Below are 15,416 nucleotides of genomic sequence, written 5' to 3'. Positions count from 1 at the left end.
TTCTTAGAACTAACATCTTAGAAGCAGAAAAAGGAGAAATATCTGCTGGATTGCTTATCTCCTGTGAACTGGTCATTTTTGTAAAGTTCAAACACTCCTTGGGTGGCTTTTTTATTCTCTTTTTGCGGGGATGGTGGGTGGTCACTTTATTGTGTTAATTGAAAAAGGATTTTAAGATGAAACAATTTCCATTTTCTATAAACTTCTACAGCTTTTGGCTAGTTTTAAAATTCTTATTCATTACACAAAGTAGAAATGGGGTGGGGATCTGTGGTTTGTTTCCTTTTTAGCATGAGGCCTAACTGCTTTCTCTTGCCTACCTTGGTGGATGCTGGCTAATGTATTCTACTCAGTTCTGTGATCCTCTCAACTCACTTTTTATAATTTGTGAGTGGTAGCTATTTTTTTTTGTTGTTGTTGTTCAGAAAGGAGATTTGTAATTCAGTGTCAGGAAATTGATAGCTGGAAACACGTAATGATAGCATCCTCGACAGAGGTCCATTCTAAACTGCTGGTGGACGAAATGTAAGAGCATATCTAGATGTATTTAAGAAAACACAAAGATACATCAGTGGTATCTAAAAACTGAAAAATCAGAAGTGATTTTTTTGTAACACAGAATGAATTTCTGGAAAGGTCCATTTGCAATATATAGAATTTTGACTTATAGGTGGTTTCCAAGAGTAGATCTGCTGACTCTTGAGAAGCTCACAGTGTACTCACTTTTTTTCCCTGGGTGTTCAGTCATTTGAGCAGGGATAGTGTAGAAAGCCTTCTGGGTTGGCCGCTCTGCTTTCTGCAGTGTCAAGTAACCCCACATGAAGTTGTCTTGGTGGTGCTGGGTAGGACTGCAGGTCTGCTGCCCTGAGTAACTGTGTTCCTTATAGTTCATCCTGCTCCTTGGTCTATGCTCTCTGTGACCTCTCATCATGGTCAAGGGCCAGGAAGAGGTGAGCCCTTGGATTTCTCTCAGCATGAAATTCTCTGGTGTGGAGACTTTGTGATTAGAGGGTGGTTTGTGGTCAAACCAGTCTTACTCTCTGGATAAATGAAAGCCCAGGTTCGTGCATCACTTACCGCACATGTGTAGTCTGAACCTCTCACCTGGACCATGATTCACAGTTCCCTCCTGTCAGCCTCAAAGAGGAACAGGCAAAAAATGAATGGCTTGATGCAGCTTGGCATTGCCACTCTAAACACGCTTTCAGCAGGCTCCTCTGGCTCTGTGGAGGGCAGCGAGTAAGCAGTCCTTCCCCCAGCCCAGAAGCCTTCAGGGAAGGCTGTTCATTGTTCAAGGGGCTCTTTCCTTTCAAGAAAATACATGACTGCAAAGTCATTTGTTTGCTCTTCTACGCAGATGAACTGATCGCCTATGAACTAACGAGAAGGGAAGCAGAATCAAATAGAAGACCCCTTCCTGAGTTGGTTCGTGCCAAGATACCATTCAGTGCCTGCCTGCAGGCCTTTTCTGAACCAGAAAATGTTGATGATTTCTGGAGCAGTGCCCTGCAAGCAAAGTCTGCGGGTGTGAAGTAAGTGTGTATGTGTGTGTACTTGTGTGGTGGCAGTAGGATGAGAAGGGGGCCTTGAGAGGTGGGGGCCAGTAGGGAAGGGCGAGGGGTGCCACTGTACAGGTCTGTGCATGCTTGCTCATGTGTGGCCAGATGGGATTATGATTTACACAACCCTAGTTGTCATAGACCTTGCTTGTGTGAGGCCTAGCCAGTGAAACAGGCTTGTAATCTGTTTCATGTGTAAAGGAGAGAATGCCTTTTTTTTTTTTTTACTGAGCAGGTATAGCCAAGAACTCTTGTCCCCCATGGCAAGATGATATTAATGAAGAAATTAAAATACTTATGACAGTCTTCAGTATTTAAACTCCACTGTGATAGATTCTGATTCCACAGTTAAAGATTTCACTTAGAACTTGGTGCCTCTGTTCCTGCCTGGAGACTAGGGGTCTCAGGGCATCTCAAAGGGGACCTCAGGGCTCCTGGGCTTTGTTCCAAAGAGCTCCTCAGACATGGTCAGGAGATGTACTCTTTCTGTATTGTGATCCTTCTTGTCAGGTCCATACAGTTTTTTTTTTCTCCACTTGACACCTTAGTTGATTTTATACAGTCAAGTCCTTGCCTGTGTACTTCATGCAGTTGGAGAAAGAGAACTTAGAATGGCAGAAAAAGAGGGGAGGTCTAAAAGTCCCTGGAACTCATTACTTTTAGATATTCTTCAGCCATTTTTTTCTGGGCTCAGCCTGAGCTCTAGGTGACATGAAAGGCAGGGGAGGATGGATGAGCTACTGCTGGCTGTTTTTTTTAATCACAACTACAAGTAGCAGTCAAACCTGAATCGCTTATTCTCTATGACAATCATCCCTCAGGATTCCTCTGTTTCAGATGATTGACTTCATGTGTTAAGAATGGGAAAACAAAAAGAATGTTTTAAAAGCTTTAAAGAAAAAGCTACATTTTCTTAACAATAATTTCTTTTAAAAAGTTTCTTCATATCCAGAGGAGATTTATAATAGTTCAGTTATCAGTTATCCTTCGTGGAGTAAGTTTTCATCCGAGGATTGCTCAGTTTTGGGGAGTGTGTATGTGTATGTTTGTGCATGTGTGTGTATGTCCTTGAAGATAAGAGTTGGTGAGCTGGCATGTTAAATGTTCTTGATTCACTTCATTACAACTTGGGCACATCTTTGAGCAGTTAGAAAGCTACACGTTTTATTAGTGGTGAAAACAGTTTTTTTTCTCTCAACTTTATGGAAGTATAATTCACATAACGTTTTGTGAGTTTAAGATGTACTGTGTGATTTTTTTTAAACTTTTTTTCTTTCTTTCTTATTGACAGTAGGCTGAAGATTCCACAAACATTTATCCTTCTCTCTTTGCACTTTAATTCTGACTCTGTATGGGAGGTGGAAGTGATCAGAAGCCTGGTGGCCTAGAAAGTCCCCAGCATCAGGTGTGAATTGCAGAAAAGGTCTTCACTGGTTGGTCTGCCTGGTCCCCCTTTTCTGCTCTTCAGAGTCTTACAAGTACAGGGTGTGACCTTCTCTCTAGGCCTGTGGGGAAGGCATCTCTCATCAGTAGGAAAAGGAGCATCTTTGAAGTGGAGCTGGGAAGCGTTAGCCTTCCACAGAGACAGTCTCTTACCCTTGGGCTGCTGGTCAGGAGATCTGGATTCTCCTGTGTCCACTTCCCAACTTGTGCTCTAACCTGGGGCAAAGTCAGCAACCAGTTCCTTCTTATATCTGAGTGGAGGAATGATGGTTGCTGAGCCACAAAGTATTTAGTCGTAGGCTGCTGAGGGGTTTCTACCTTCTTCAATCCTTAACAGTAGCTATTGAATGTGTTTCTTCTTTGTCTCTTTTACATGTACACGTATGTATATATGTTTACATACATCTTTTGGTTTAACGCATGTGAAAGAAAGTTATTACTGGATGTATCACAATTGTTGGTAATTGAAAACTGGTCTTGTGGGAAAGGAAAAAGCAGTGTTCTTGCCTAGAAAATCCCATGGATGGAGGACCCTGGTAGGCTGCAGTCCATGGGGTCGCTACGAGTCAGACATGACTGAGAGACTTCACTTTCCCTTTTCACTTTCACACATTGGAGAAGGAAATGGCAACCCACTCCAGTGTTCTTGCCTGGAGAATCCCAGGGACGGGGGAGCCTGATGGGCTGCCATCTATGGGGTCACACAGAGTCGGACACGACTGAAGTGACTTAGCAGCAGCAGCAGCAGCAGGGTGATAAAGCAACTACCATTATGGCACATTTATCAATATTCCATGTTATATGCTAAATGCATCCCATCAAATATTGCTTAATCACCCTAGTACTGCTGTGACATAGGCACTTTAGTCTCCCCCTTTTACAGATAAGGAAGTAAAGGAAGTATTAATAATGGCCACTAAGTGACAGACTTGGAATTCATTTATTTGAAGTTTAAACTCTTAATCCTCGTGCTGTATACTGCCCCATATCCTTTCCTGCTTGCTTATGCTTGTATCTTTATAATCCTTACAGTGTTTTTTATTCTTTATTATACCTTATGTTTCAAATAATAGTTTTGGGGAAACTAGTTCAGCAAATTCCTAAAATATATTTTTTCTTTTTGTTATTTCCAGCAATATAGACATGATCTGTTTATTATGTTACTTTGGGGCCTTAAATTTTTCTTGTGTTAGACCCAGAGCCCAAAAGGCCAGGAAGAGACAAAAGATGTCCTCTTGGTAGATCTTGGGTCAGTATGGACCAGACATGAAGATTCTTCCTTTTTTGGTCCTGAACAGACAGTGAACGGGAAGAATATGTGTTTGGAAATTTTATTCACCCAGCAAATATTATTGCTCACCTAGTGTATCTTGGGCAATGAACTGAATGAGATGGAGTCCCTCCCCTCAAGGAGCTCACAGATTAAAGGTTGATAGGGACATATTTGGTTTTAACCTTTATCATTCATGAACAGAAAGGAATGGTATGGGGCTCAGAGCATGGGCTTTAGGTGGACTGGCAGCGTTTGAACCCTCAGTGTAGAACTTACTGGTATGTGACCTTGGCCAAGTGACCTCACCTCCATAAACTTCAGTTTCCTTATTTGTAAACTGGGGATAATAATAGAACTTTATAGGGTTGAGGTGAGGATCAAGCATAAAATGCTTTGCATAGTGCCTGGTGGAGTAAATATACACTGTGATTGTTATTACATTACTTTTATCTTTTTTTACCTTGGATTATACAGTTTGTGTTGATTAATTATGTTTTTAATTATGATTTGGTTAATTATGTGGTTGATTAACTATGTTTTCAATGTGTTTAATGGAAATGATAGAATGTTTTTAGTCACCAGGTTTTCAGTAAATGGTGTTAATAATTTCAGGGAGAGAGACAGTTTATATATCAATATATTTTTCTTAATAAGGTTTTCACAATGTTTTTGCCTGAACAAAACAGTGAACAATTGATGCGTATTAAATAAGGTAATAAGTTGTTGATAGATGCTGTACTGTTGTCAGTCACTGTTCTAAGCTCTTTAGTCCTAACTCAGTTCCTGTAACAGTTCTTTGAGGTGAATTTACTCCGTGTCTATCTAGACCTTTTTGAATAATTTATATTTCAGTGGACTTTATTAAGTATATAACTTTTCAAGAAAAATTTTAATTCCAAGAATTAATTTTAGGAATAGAAGAGTAACTGGTGCATAATTCATAACCTTACCAGATTTAACAACAAACTTGATGTCCCAGACCTGCAATTAATGCATGCCAAGGGTTAGTTTTGAGGTTGACTTGAACATATTTATATTAAGCTGTTACTGAATGTGTGATTCAAGTTGAGACCCTATATACAGTAATGAATAAGGAATGTTTAACCAACAGGAAAAATGCAATGCGGGCGTCATCTAACCTGTTTTCTGGTACTCTTAGGTTGGTAGCTACCCACAACAAAGTGATGTGTTAAATTAGCCTTGAGTTCCCTCTACTGCCTCCCCCTCCACGGCATATTACCAGCTGATTCCTCACCCAGATACTGATCACAGAGCAGCTTCAGCAGTCTTTTGGCTCCTAAACTGCAGCCTGGAAATCATTGATGACTTTTGGTTGATTTCATTGTTATATATTTTCCAGATTTTAAATTTACGTGGTTAGAGGAAGGGGTCAGAGAGGTGACACTTTTTATAGTCATTGAAAATATCAGATGGCGTTTCTTGGTTTTTGGCGAAATTGAGGACTTGGCTATATTTAAGAATGATATTAATACTGCTTCTCAGAAGATAGGAAGACCTAATTAGAGATAAAAAATAATTTCTGGAGAGTGAGCTAGGCTAATGGATCAGCTCCTTAGGAGAGTTAAGCTCTTGTTTTTTGAGAAACTCCCTCATTGCCTGTACCCTTCTACCTTCCTTGTGATGGGGAACTTGAGTTCCAGAGTGGTTAAGTGACTTTCTTGGGGCAAAATACAGGTCAGTGACAAACCAGCTCAGTGTCCTTGGTCCTGTGGATTCTGGCTCTTGCATAAGATCATCATGCTAACTCCTTAGCTGTACACAGCACATTCTGGTGTGCCAGGTGGTTTTATGATATTTCTTGACCATTGCACAACCCTGGCAGGTAGATATTACTAATAAACCCATTTTGTAAATGTGAAGCCTCAAGGAGGGTTAGATTTGGAGTGAATTAAGTAACATCCTAGTCTTCTGACAATTTTTGGACAGTTCTCTGCCCCTGAACTGTGGCTTTTCTTCTACACTAGGGGGCAGCAGTGCATTTGTATTTGATTTCTGAGTTCTAGGAAGATGCATTCCACATAGATTTGAAAAGTGGAGTTTGTAGAAAACATGTCCTAGAATTTTTTATTTTAAAAGGTACCTATCATATCTGTTTAAATCTAATTTTTTTTTCTATATACATTACTGTACGCAGATTGACACTAGAGTAGAAATGGTTTTTATAAACAAGGTAATAAATGTGGAGAGGATGAGCTGAAACCGGGGCATATATTTGATGTATTAGTTGAATAGTTTGTGCATAAAATCATCAAAGACAAGTTCAGGCAATTCAGCATTCATGAAAGTTTGAAAGGAAATTTAAGACATTAACCATATATATTAATTTTTCAAATTGAAGGCCCAGATTTAGATATTTTAGATACCTCATAGTACACACACACACCCACACCCACCCACACACACCCCTTTAGGATCCATGTGGCCATAGATTTTAGGTGGGGTAGTATTTTAATGAGGCCCTGGTGTCTCCAGTAGTCAGCCTCAACCAAAGTTCCGATATAACCTCCTGATGCCAACTGTGTGCTACAAGATAGAGACTTGTGGTCAGAGCAGATTGGGGGTGTGTCAGGATTGCTCAGGGAGCTTTTTCAAACTTCATATACAAACACAATGCACAGGTGCCCCATGCATCTGCAAATATGTGTGACACTACCAAGGGTTTTAGAAAAACACAAATATTTATAGTTGAAAACCACTTTTCAGAAATACAAAATGCCACAGCAAAGTAAAAGTAGTAATTTTGCAGGGTGTCCAAAATCATCCTTGGGGACAACCTTGTCCTATGTTAAACATTGTCCTCTCGTGGAAAGGCCAGGATGAGTGGTGAGGTGGTTGTGTGTGTCCACTCCTGTGTGTATGTGTGTCTGCTCACACATGCGTGTGTGTCCCTCCTCTTCGCTGCAGGCCCTGGGACTGCTGGGTGCGCCTCAGACACAGCTTTTGATGCTTCATGAACTGTATCCGTAATTCTTATTGCCTGTTTCATTGATCTAATCCCCTTGTGTTTCCCAGAACATCTCGCTTTGCCTCATTCCCTGAATACTTGGTAGTGCAGATAAAGAAGTTCACTTTTGGTCTTGACTGGGTTCCCAAAAAATTTGGTAGGTATCTTTTGCATGCTTTTGCTTAAAATGTCAAATTAGCTATTTAAAAAACATGGCATGTGAAAGAGCCCATGAGGTTGGCTGCCAGAAACGGTCTCATTTCATTCTTTTTCCATGATTCCCACCTTTCTCTTTTAAAAGAATGTTAAGCACTGGTAGTTAAAAAAAAATAAACACAAATTGCCACTTGCTTACCCACCGCTCTAATAATGGGTTCTGAAATGGCCAGAATCTAAGAGTGAAAACAGGAGCCTCACAATTTCAAATTATGCCTCCCAAACTGTAATGTGATCTTGGTAAAATGTAGGTGCTGATTCAGCAGGTCTGGGCCAGGGCCGGGGCTCTATATTCTAACATGTGCCCAGGTGATGCTGATGCTGCAAGTGCTACTGGTCCAAAAGCCATGCTTGGAGGTGCTGGTAACTGAAGATGTATCAACACTCTTTTTAGCATCTCTCCTCAACCTCTAAAGCAAGTGGGTATGGTTAATAACATTTGTTTAAATCATATGAATTTTGTTAATAATAACATGTGTACAGTCAGTTGTATTTAAAAGAAAAAGGGATGTGACTTTGGCCGAATTGGGCTTTCTTCTTTGTAATCTTAAAGGCCCTTGACCACTGTTAGAGGTTATCCTTCCAGACAATGTGTAAGAATATTTTCTCTACCATCTCAATCAGATATGAATATGTTCCTAGGCTGTCCTCAGGGCCGTGGAAGTCCATACATAACCTCTGATTTCTCAAGCAAGGACCTCAAACTGCTTGCCAGTCTTTTAGTATCTATGTTTTTGAGCACTTAAAAAACAACAATCAGTCCTAGGTTGGTTAATTAAGAACTCATCTGAAGGGGATAAGTAAAAAGAATGTAAAATCTGCAGGACTGATTTCCCAGAAACCTCTGGCACTAGCAGTTAGCATAGCACTGAACTCCACGTGGCATTATGCAGCCCGTGAGCCCGCAGCTCATTCCGCTTTTCCTGGTGGAATAATTTTGTGGGCAGGGAGGAGGGCCGAGAGCAGGTTGCTCATTACTCAGCTTTTCCTCCTTGGACCCAAGATGCACCCCAGAGAGAAAACTGACTTCTTCTAAAGGCTTTGAACTGCTTTTGAAACAGTTTTATTTTCTTTGTCCTTGGAATTTTGGTGAAGGATACCAAGTTCAAATCAGATTTCACAGTCTTGCTGAATTTAAAGCAGCCCCAAAGCTTTCTTTAATGAACCTGAAATTTTCTGTTGAGGAACGGTGGTTTTGATTTTGTTGGTCAGACGTTGTGTTTGATTTTGCTGTTTGCTGAGATTTAAAATTTTTTTAAAACTAAGCCTTTTCTTTGGGTGGTTGTTTTAAAGTAGGACTTACACACTTAACATTGTAGCTGGTTTTGGGGATGGTGTTTTCAGATTCTGTTTGCTAGCCCGAGAGACATGTCCTGCACCAACAGTAGAACCCATTTTCCATTATTACTGTATCTGACTGTGTGCAGTACGAATTCTTAACAGGCTGTTAGACTCATACATCCATTTTGTATTTGAATAAGTCAACATAATGACAACTGAGCTGAGACGTTTAAAAAAGTATGCCTCAAGATGAATACACTTGAAGTTCAATTAATTTCTTTAAAGCTTCAGTTTTTATTACCTTCGGTAGAATAATCACAGTACCCATGGTGATCTGAGAAAAGGTATAAACTATGGGTTGCAAACTCAAATGCCTAATGAGGACAGTGTGATAATGTAAGTGACAGAAGTAGGCTGGGTATAAGAAACACATAGCTATAGCTGTCTTGTTCTTTCTTGAGTATTCCCATTTTGGATGAAGACGTGGATTAGGAAAGCATTTCCCTATCATAAGAATCAGAATAGCGCACATGTGATGCTCAGGATCATGGGGGCAGGAGGGATTGGAGAGGTCTGTGGCAGACAGACATGGAGGGCACACATTACCTTGGAATGAAAGCTGAGAATCAGCCCTGGGCAGTTGTTATCACATGAGACTCTGCTACAGCTTTTTGTTTTTTTTCAAAATGAGTTGGAAGTCTGGAGTTTGGAATTGAAATTTCTGATTTAAAAATTGGAATTTGTTGCCAACATTTTAAAAACATCCAACAGAAAGTGTCTCCAGATGTTGTATGGGCTCTGTTTTCGACCTCTGGCTTCCCTCTTTTCTTGTTTTCAGTGTGAAATCCTGCATCTGTGTTTCCCCCAGTTCTAATTAAACTCTAATCAGCCTTAGTCAGTTTTCTGGTCCCATGACTTACTCCTAGGAACTCTAACACATCCCTGGGCTCTGCCTAGACACGTGTGCATAGTTAGTGGTGCTAGATTGAGGAGGTGATTGTGGTTATTCGGAGAGTCCAGTGAGTATAATCTCTCTCATTTTGCAGATGTTTCTATTGATATGCCAGACCTACTTGATATCAACCATCTCCGAGCCAGGGGGTTGCAGCCAGGAGAGGAGGAACTTCCAGACATCAGCCCCCCAATAGTGATTCCTGATGATTCTAAAGGTACCGTCTTCTGCCAGGAGGACCTTCTCAACACCTCCCCGCTCCTCTGCTGGAATAGTCCCTTTTCCTCCCCCACTCTGTTGTCCTGTGGTGCTTTCCTGTATTGTAACCCACCATAGACATACAGAATTGAAGCCTGGCTGCAAACCGTGAGCTTAAAATATTAATAGTCACAGGAAGAGGCACAGCCCCAACATGAGTGAACCAAATGGATCCATGGAAATCACAGGCAGCAGAGGGCAGCAGGTCTCCAGGAAGTTCTTGGGTTACCTTGCCTCTGGCTTTGCCTCCCTCCTCTCTTCTCTGATAAGCCTATGGGGAAGAGGAGTGTGTTTTCAGTGGGCTCTTAGTCTAGGGAAGCTGTGTCCTTCTTGGAGTATCTTTGGAGAACCAAAAAGGGAAATTGAACAGTGTGTGTTGGTTTTAAAAATCTTGCCCACGTCTCACCTCCCCAGCTTCATTACTGCTTCAAAGCAAGAGAACAGTTTGAGCCTCTCTTACTCTCTGTGAACCTTAAAGTGGTCCTTGTGAAGAATACTTTTAAAGAGAAAAGTACATGTGAAAAACCATTGCCTTTGTGAGTCCAAGAACAGCATGGAGAGATCTTGCTTTCATTATTAGTTCAGTTATTCTGGTGAAATCACTTTCATTCTGGCTTTGTTAGCCCACGTGTTTGCTGTCCACTTTCCTAATGAGTTAATTAGGTACATTAGCTAATAGTGCCAGAGCGCTTAGGGCACCTGCCCCACAGGATGTCTGTCAGCTGAGCAATGACCATTATTGTTGACCCTGTTGGGGTATAAAGTGAATCCGGGAGGAGCGAGAGAGGAGTCAAGATTGGCACCTGTGTTATATTATTCTCTAACGCTAAGTCCAATGCTAAATTGCAGAGGGTGGAGAGCAGGGAAGGGGTCTGTAGGTGGGGTGGTCCAGGCTATGTGGTATAGGTGGTTCATTAAAGGAATTCCAGAAAGATCAGTCCTCAGAGTGTCAGAGAACTGGAAGATGGTTTAGTAGCATTGCTTCTGCTTTTTTTGATGTTTATAACAGAGTTCTTGGATTGTAATTATATGGAGCTCTTAGAAGTACAGGAAAGGAAATTATTTAGTTCCTTAAGATGATCAGCAGAGCATCGTGTTTTATCTGCTCTAAATGCCTGAAACTGGGTATTCTCCCTCCTTCCTGGAATGACTTTATGTCGGGCTTGGCTGGTCTGCGTGGAGGATCAGGGGTCTGACAACAGTCTGGAGTCTTAATGGGTTGGGGTGAGGGAGTGCTCCGGGTTAACTCTTTTTCTTTCTCTAGAACTCTTTGCCATGATTGGGTCTCACTTCCTGCCCTCTCCTTTGATTTCCAGATCGCCTGATGACCCAATTGATAGACCGTATGTATCTTTTATGTTTTTTCTCAGTGTCCTACCATTGTTACTGGTCTAATGCATTTAGCTGTGGGGGTTCAGTAAAGGGCGTTGTTCTGTATGTGTGTATGTGCAGCTTCTCCTGGGTGGGCATAAACCTTGGTCTGCAAGTTGAGGTCACAGCAAATCTAAACCAGTAATGTGGTGAATAGATGGCCCTGTGTTTCAGGAGAGAGAACTTCAGCGTGAGAGCCAGCCAGCCCTGAGTCAGAATCTTGGCTTTGCCATTTGTGGCTGTGTGACCTGGAATCATTAACTGCTCTGAGCCTCAGTTTCCTCATATGTGAATGGGGGATACTGATGCCATTTCTTCCCTCCCTGGCCACATGAGTAGGTCTCTTGCTGCAGTAATAGCACAGTGACCTGTCACTGTGTCCACTCCTTCAGGACACATAGTGAAGATACACAGATGATAGGACATGGTAGTATTAATTAATACTCTTAAGGGTGTCAGTGTCATTGGATTGTCTGTTAATTTTGTAGTCATTTAGTTCGTTAATCCTGGGTGAGTTGATACTTTTGATTTTCTAAAGAACATGAAAAAAAAACAAACTATTTTATAGTCAGTATTTAGATGTTAATTAGAAAGAAGGAGTATGTAATAACACAAAATACTCTGAATCTTTTTGTCTACAAAGCCCTGCCAGAGACACTATTGTTAATTTAGAAGTTCAAGTGTTTTATTTTGCCAAAAAACACTTTATGTGATTGATCATGTAACTTAGACCTCCATGCTTGCCTTCTTGGGTCAGTTTTGATTTGCTGGTTGCTGGAAGAGGCTGTTAGGGGCAGTGAGGGTCATGGGCAAACCATTGCCTCTGCAGATAATCTGACTGTAATGATAACAGTATTTTTGAATGGTTACCATGAGTCATTGTTGAGTTTATGACTCCATAAATTCTTTTAACTGTGTATAAATGTACTATTATGATAATACAAAGGCCAGCTTCTTGTTTGATTGTCACAGTAAGATGGGCAAAGCAGGTGACCTTTATACAGAGGATAAAACTGATACCCAGGAAAGTTCAGAGACCTAAGAGCTAGGACCAGAGCCAGGGCTAGGCGTCAGGCATGCTTTCATGTCACTTGACCTTGTCTAGAGTGTGAGGAGTTTTCTGGCTGTCCCAACCCTGCAGAGAGCCAGTCTCCAGGATCTTGCCCCAGGGGAGGTGAAGGGTGGCTGGAACTGTATCAGAAGAGTCTGTCTGACTGTGAGCAGTTCAGCTCACAGTCAGCAGTTTTCCATTTTCCTCCTGATCTAAGCCTGCTGTCTTATCAACTGTATTCACTCGGAGAAAACAGCATTATCTGGGGTTAATTTACATTTATATCCAACCTTTCTCAGACATTTAAAAGGAATAACTGATTATATTCTTACTATAAATGAAAAGATATGTAGAAATTACATATTAGTGATGAGTCATCTCTGGTTTCATCACCCATCTGTAACCAGTATTAACATTTGGCATCTGTCCTTCTACTATTCTTTACCTATGCCTGGTTCACTCTGTTTTCCCCAAAATGGAATTAGACATTTTCAACTTAATATGCTGTTAATGCATGCATACACATATTAAGCTGCATTACTTAACTGTATTCTAGAGAACAGAGTCTTTCACAAGGTGTTGAAAAGTATTCTCTGAAAGAGTTTCATAGTTTCTGCCCAGAGGAATCCTTTTTTTAATTACTAAAATTTTAAAATATTTAAAAAATTGTATTTGAAGTATCATTGATTTACAATGTCATATTAGTTTCAGGTATATAGCACAGTGATTCAGTTATACATATATATGTCTATTTTTTTTCAGATTTTTCTAGGTTATTATAAATTATTGAGTATAGTTCCATTTCCTATGCAGTAGGCCCTTGTTAGTTGTCTATTGTGTATACTGTAGTGTGTACATGTCAATCCCAGCCTACTGCAGGAGTCTTTATTACAGGACTTTAGAATTTTCACTACCTTAATGCACACTGTGAATTTCTAGGGAGAACAGAGAATGTAGGTTTAAAAAACTTATTTGACCACGGGAGCCCTTTGTTTTGTGGTTCATTAATTTTGTGGTTCATCTCTCTTAGAACACTAGGATTCTCCAGAACACAATTGAGGAATCACTGTTGTCCTATATCATTGCTTTCTTAAAATTTTATCTTATGTTCCGTGTATCCTCATTGTGAGATAGAACTTTGGTAAATACATTTTCAGTATAATTTTTGTAGAACAGGTATTTCTGTTCCTCAGTTCTTCTACTGATTGCTGCCTCTGGCAGAGTTTTCAGTAGATTATAGACATCAGGGCGTGGAAAACAAAAGGGGGATATTTTGTGCTCCAGTTCCCTCTCAACCTTGGGTGTTAATTTGAGAGCTTTGTGTAGATGGTATGTGTATACACACATGGACATACATACACACCCATGTACATGTATGTGTATGCATGCATATACATACAAACCTATAGAGATGTGTATGTATAGGTGTGTGGATTGGTTCTGGTGGTTTAGTCACTAAGTTGTGTCCGACCCTTGCGACCCCATGGACTGTAGGCCACCAGGCTCCTCTGTCCATGGGATTTTCCAGGCAGGAATACTGGAGTGGGTTGCCATTTCCTTCTCTAGGGCATCTTCCCGACCCAGGGATTGAACATGGGTCTCCTGCATCGCAGGCAGATTCTTTCCCATCTATGCCTCCAGGGAAGCCCTCTTTACCCATATCTATATATTATTGTGAAAAGAAAAGAAAGCCTGTGTCTAAGCCAAAGTTAAATTTGTAAAGCGATCTTTTTTAATATCTTAAGTGTATACAGTTAAAAAATTTTCCTTCTATCTTAATGTTGGGCTCTCCATTTCTCAGAGTGATTGCATCCTTTGATTGCTGATCTATATAAACACCTGCTATAACTTCCTGTGAGGTTTAAGGAAAAAGCTTTTTGGCCCGTAGAGAATGCTTTCTCTTCCAATTTCAGTCCTAAGAGAGGCTGCTGTAGTGGTCTTGAGAGTGATGTAAGAGACTGAAAATGGTTCTGGGAATACACTAGATCTCCCCATAGGAAATTAGGGAGTTGTTTTTCAGTGCTTGGATTGTTCAGGTAATTACCATGGTTCCTATTTAGGTCAAAGATAAAAACTCAGCTCAAGTAGCTTAATATTTGGATGGTTTAAAACAAAACACAGTTAAACCACCACTAAACTTTAAACAAAATCGCACCTTCTTTGGGTAGCATGTGGATAGGGGTGAAGAGAAGCTAAGACAAGAAGAAATAGGGTTGACTTTACACCAGACTGTCCTGTATGCTCTGCAGCATCAGATATTGATGAGTCTTCGGTGATGCAGCTGGCTGAGATGGGCTTCCCTCTAGAAGCATGTCGGAAGGCTGTATATTTTACTGGAAATATGGGAGCTGAGGTGGCCTTCAACTGGATCGTTGTTCACATGGAAGAGCCAGGTAGGTGGTCAGAAAATGGGATGGCTTTGGAGTCTGACATGATTGGTCCTCAGTGATGTTAAGCCTTGGTCCTTCTGTGTCCTCAGGGTGTGTCCCAGAAAATGATTTATCAGCTTATAATCTGCTGTACGAGTGGATGGGAGAGGATGGTTATTTTGCCTCTGTAGCAGAGTCACAGTCTTTGCTTTCCTCTTTTAAATAATAGCTTTGTTGAGAGAGAATTCACCCTTTTAAAATGTATAGTTCAGTAGCAAAAAAAAGAAAAAAAACATTGGAAAGATGTGTGATATACTTCTAGCTAAGAAATGATGAGAACTTGAGATAAAAGAATGTGCTTGAAGAAATAAGGGCTGTTTAGTTAGCATTAACTTTTATCCACTTTATTAGGGTATAATCACATACCATATAATTCCCTTATTTAAAGTATACATTTCAGTTGTATAAATCTTAATTATGTTGAATTGGTTCATAGTGCTTTTCAGGTCTACTGTATATCCTTCTACTTTTCTGTCTATTCATTCTATTAATTCTTGAGTTCAATATTGAAACCCCAACTAAAAATCTTAATTTATCTACTTAAAAAAATAATTGTAATATATAGTGGAACTATTTGTAACTTTGTTCTGTATTTTCCAAGTCGCCTGTAAATGTGTT

General features: G+C 40.4%; 1 protein-coding gene across 3 annotated transcripts in view; it reads left to right on the top strand.

Annotated features, from left to right (window-relative positions):
• The window catches only part of USP13 (ubiquitin specific peptidase 13), a 137,879-nt gene that overhangs the window by 87,920 nt on the left and 34,543 nt on the right, over positions 1-15,416 (top strand). For all 3 annotated transcript variants that reach the window (XM_088838877.1, XM_088838881.1, XM_088838878.1), the window contains exons 13-17: positions 1,358-1,532; positions 7,309-7,397; positions 9,784-9,906; positions 11,264-11,290; positions 14,619-14,762. In XM_088838877.1, coding sequence (XP_088695003.1) covers positions 1,358-1,532; positions 7,309-7,397; positions 9,784-9,906; positions 11,264-11,290; positions 14,619-14,762 — 558 coding nt within the window. The remainder of the gene's footprint in view (positions 1-1,357; positions 1,533-7,308; positions 7,398-9,783; positions 9,907-11,263; positions 11,291-14,618; positions 14,763-15,416) is intronic.

The sequence above is a fragment of the Moschus berezovskii genome, chromosome 1, assembly GCF_049115385.1.
Source record: "Moschus berezovskii isolate FMDL1 chromosome 1, NW_MosBer_1.0, whole genome shotgun sequence".
In the NCBI taxonomy this organism is placed as follows: domain Eukaryota; kingdom Metazoa; phylum Chordata; class Mammalia; order Artiodactyla; family Moschidae; genus Moschus; species Moschus berezovskii.
Note: the sequence above shows the minus strand (reverse complement) of the source record. Positions and strands in the feature narration are given on the sequence as shown.